Source organism: Sinocyclocheilus rhinocerous, unplaced genomic scaffold (genome assembly GCF_001515625.1).
Source record: "Sinocyclocheilus rhinocerous isolate Xijiao unplaced genomic scaffold, SAMN03320098_v1.1 scaffold57, whole genome shotgun sequence".
NCBI classification, from domain to species: Eukaryota; Metazoa; Chordata; class Actinopteri; order Cypriniformes; family Cyprinidae; genus Sinocyclocheilus; species Sinocyclocheilus rhinocerous.
In genome coordinates, this window is record NW_015652130.1 from 1,286,954 (window position 1) to 1,291,515 (window position 4,562).

The window sequence follows — 4,562 nt, forward strand, 5'->3', positions numbered from 1 at the left end:
GCTAGTAGAAGTTATGAATGGCCGGTAACTTAAAAATTTAGTAGCCAAATTGGCTGGTGAGTGAAAAAGTTAATTTCAATCCCTGTTTATTACTATTAGTTGTATTACTATTTTTTGATCAAATAAATGCAGCATTAGCGAGTAAATCGTACTAAACTTTTGCATGGTAGTGAATATGAATTTAATTTAATGTTATGTTATAAATTATTTATTCTTTCTATATAAATATGTAAGCAAAATAAATGTATTGATTTATATAATCCTATGAATGTAATAAAATACCGCAGCTCCGTATTTCTTTAAAAAGCTTTTTTTGAGAGAAAAGCAGACGTCAGCCAACTGCTCTTCTCTGACTCAGCTCTGAGTTACTTTTCTATGGAATCTGAAACCAAGATGCAAAATAGCCTGGCGCTTTGTGTTCTCAAAGTTCACATCGGCCCCTGCAGACACTGAAATACCACCAGACTCTGCTGGAACACTGACAATTTCACTTGACAAAGAAAGTAACTGGATGTTCTTTGGATACTCTTCCTCCTCTTACTGTTTTGCAGTAGAACTGGCCACCCTTCAGTCAACATTGGTTGGCTCAACACACTCGAAATGAATGCTGGGGTGGACCGAACCTTTCTGGTGCCTTTTGACCAGATTGGATCTTATAAAACCAGCCTTGAAGAATTTACTGTCAGTGATAACTTAGCAAATGTCTCTTTTTCAGTTCAAGAAATTATCTTTAGAGTGTCACCGATCTTATCAGTGTCTGGATGTATTGTTGTAAAGTTCACTGAATGATGGGTATAGGTTTTATCAACCACACAAAGAGAAAATGTCCCCAGAATCCTGAGATAAAATCTATGGTAGTCTTCAAAGCAAGACAATACACAGCTGATACCAGTTTTGAGGAAACTACTCTGAAACTGTAGCATGCCAAATTACTATTAATATAGTAAATTGAATTAATACATTAATACGTTCAGTGGTTAAACTATAGTAATAATGTCCTTTAAACAAAAAAAATTGAAATAATTGAAAAACTATATATTTTTAAATCTAATTTCATAAAACATTATGCTAAAATGAATTAGGAATTTGAAAAATTACTTAAAATCTGTGGAGAAAATCTTTGGTTCATATTTCATGAACCATTTTTTATAAGAGAAATGCTATCAGAAAATTTTCCATCAGTTACTCATTACACTGCTACTCAAAAGTAGTTTGAAACCAGAAAGTATTTTATTTAACTGAACTACTGTCACGCTACTGACAAATGGAGTTAGTAGCATCACTGTTCGCTGTTACTAGACTGTTTCCTCCCTTTAACTGTGCAAAAAGTAAAAAATACGAAATGTTTAAAAGCAATCACACAGCCAGTTGGTTTGGGAACATGATTTTCATGACAATTCAAAACCAAATATACCTAATATCTGTGAGAACTGAATTAAAAAAATTAAAGGAAGTGCAGTGTATTTCAGTGAGACAAAGCTGAAAATGACTATTTTGCATGTTGTTGAATATATGCATAAGCCACTTCATTTCCTTTCCACCAGAGTTTATTTATGGTTACATATCTGCATAAATAAGCCAAGAGCTGGGTCGAAAGTCAAACTTATTCGACCTTGAAGACTATCGCTATGCAAAAGTAAAGTATCACGCCTTCAACTGTCACTGTGCTCTTCTTCTTCCTGTACATTGATACTCTCGTAATGTTGAGTTAAATCGGTGTTTTCCACAAAGATGCACTAAAGGGAAATGTAAGTGTTTAAATCGAATGTCACTCACAAGGTTATTACTTCCCTCCCTTGTGCTTGCCTGAGCATTTACATGATGCTGACCCAAGCTACGGAACACAATATACCACAGAGCTGGAGCACGCTGCTATTTTCAGAGCAGACGCCTCACCAGGGAATATGCGGGACAGTATCTTAGAATCTCTAGCACAAATTAGTCATTTAGACCCCTCCAATTTTCAAAGCCAATTTCCGTCTTTACAGTAGCATGCATTGCCCTCTCAGAAAGATACATTTGGCATGCTAATTCCTAAAGCTCTTGCTGAGATGTGTACACTCCAAAGAAGTAATGAATCTTGAACATATCTCTGTAAGTAGGCTAAATTGCTGTTTTTGTCATTTTTTTTTTTTAGATGAGTCTTTAGTAAAGCAGTTGACGCGCATTTAAAATTGACACTGGTGAAACTCTGGAAAGCAAATGGAAAATGGGTCACAGCAGGATGCCACTGGGATAGGCTGTTAGAAATACAGTAGATTACTGGATTTACGCAACGGCAAACACGAAGGACAAATAAATTGCCTCTCACCTGGAAAATCAATAGCAATCAGTGCCATTACTTTTCAAGCTGATCCTTATGGGAATAAGCTGCCAATTTGCCAAAACCAACCGCTTAAATGGTTTGTAATAGCAATGAAAGAATACATAAATTGCTAGCATAGAACACTAGATTGGGCTCATACCTGTACTGAGGGGAAGGGACTCCCGATGCCTCACAGGTTAAAACAGCCTCCTGCTCAGGAGAGTGGATGGGCAGTCTCAGATCTTCGGGTTCCTTTTTCCAGCTTGGACCAAGAAACTTTGTGTCTTCTGCATGTGCTGATGAGACTGACACAGAGATAATCCATTTGTTGTTCATTTAATAAAAATACAGTTCAATCGTGACAACTCTCAGAGTGAATGATTTCAACTAGCATTTACCGGCATGGGGAATGTAATGTACAAAAGCTTCATTTTGGCGTATGAGACATGCTACATTGCTGCTGCTGCAGATCAAATACAAGAATTTGTTTAGCTTAGTCAAAATAACACAAAACAGGACAGCCTGTTGCAAGAAATGGTAGACCCCATAGCAGATCCCTAGAGGTGGTGCTGGGGAGGAGGAGGGAATATATGTATATATACACCCACACACACACACACACACACACACACGTTTATACTGTGCATGCTTTGACAGCTGCTTTTATTTGATAATAAAAATATCCAGGACTACAGAAAAATACCATTATTCACACATCTTTTGCAGCTCCCTACACTTCTACATTTTTCTAGAAGTGTGCTTCAGAAGACATCACGCCTCCATTGTCAGAATATTATGTAATATATCTAAATAGATTCCAGAGACTTGCAGCCATTATTTTTTCTTTATTGATTAATATTATACAGAGATACACCGTGCAGCCATATTTATGAGACAATTCTGCAAACCTCATAGAAACGCCATACTACAGGAAAATAAACTCCAGTGTCAGCTGCTGTTGTGGTAATATCAACAGAAGAAAGATTGTGTGTATCATTTCTGAAATTACACACCGTAACTATAGGATATTTGATGCATGTGTCGGTTTTGAGGAAACTACTCTGAAACTGTAGCATGCCAAATTACTATTAATATAGTAAATTGAATTAATACATTAATACGTTCAGTGGTTAAACTATAGTAATAATGTCCTTTAAACAAAAAAAAATTGAAATAATTGAAAAACTATATATTTTTAAATCTATTTTCATAAAACATTATGCTAAAATGAATTAGGAATTGAAAAGAAGACTTAAAATCTGTGGAGAAAATCTTTGGTTCATATTTCATGAACCATTTTTTATAAGAGAAATGCTATCAGAAAATTTTCCATCAGTTACTCATTACACTGCTACTCAAAAGTAGTTTGAAACCAGAAAGTATTTTATTTAACTGAACTACTGTCACGCTACTGACAAATGGAGTTAGTAGCATCACTGTTCGCTGTTACTAGACTGTTTCCTCCCTTTAACTGTGCAAAAAGTAAAAAATACGAAATGTTTAAAAGCAATCACACAGCCAGTTGGTTTGGGAACATGATTTTCATGACAATTCAAAACCAAATATACCTAATATCTGTGAGAACTGAATTAAAAAAATTAAAGGAAGTGCAGTGTATTTCAGTGAGACAAAGCTGAAAATGACTATTTTGCATGTTGTTGAATATATGCATAAGCCACTTCATTTCCTTTCCACCAGAGTTTATTTATGGTTACATATCTGCATAAATAAGCCAAGAGCTGGGTCGAAAGTCAAACTTATTCGACCTTGAAGACTATCGCTATGCAAAAGTAAAGTATCACGCCTTCAACTGTCACTGTGCTCTTCTTCTTCCTGTACATTGATACTCTCGTAATGTTGAGTTAAATCGGTGTTTTCCACAAAGATGCACTAAAGGGAAATGTAAGTGTTTAAATCGAATGTCACTCACAAGGTTATTACTTCCCTCCCTTGTGCTTGCCTGAGCATTTACATGATGCTGACCCAAGCTACGGAACACAATATACCACAGAGCTGGAGCACGCTGCTATTTTCAGAGCAGACGCCTCACCAGGGAATATGCGGGACAGTATCTTAGAATCTCTAGCACAAATTAGTCATTTAGACCCCTCCAATTTTCAAAGCCAATTTCCGTCTTTACAGTAGCATGCATTGCCCTCTCAGAAAGATACATTTGGCATGCTAATTCCTAAAGCTCTTGCTGAGATGTGTACACTCCAAAGAAGTAATGAATCTTGAACATATCTCTGTAAGTAGG

At 36.1% G+C, this 4,562-nt stretch overlaps 1 protein-coding gene across 1 annotated transcript in view; it reads right to left on the bottom strand.

Moving 5' to 3' along the window:
- Positions 1-4,562, bottom strand: part of LOC107713475 (contactin-3-like) — a 71,145-nt gene that overhangs the window by 51,342 nt on the left and 15,241 nt on the right. The window contains exon 3 of the mRNA XM_016518990.1: positions 2,466-2,610. Coding sequence (XP_016374476.1) covers positions 2,466-2,610 — 145 coding nt within the window. The remainder of the gene's footprint in view (positions 1-2,465; positions 2,611-4,562) is intronic.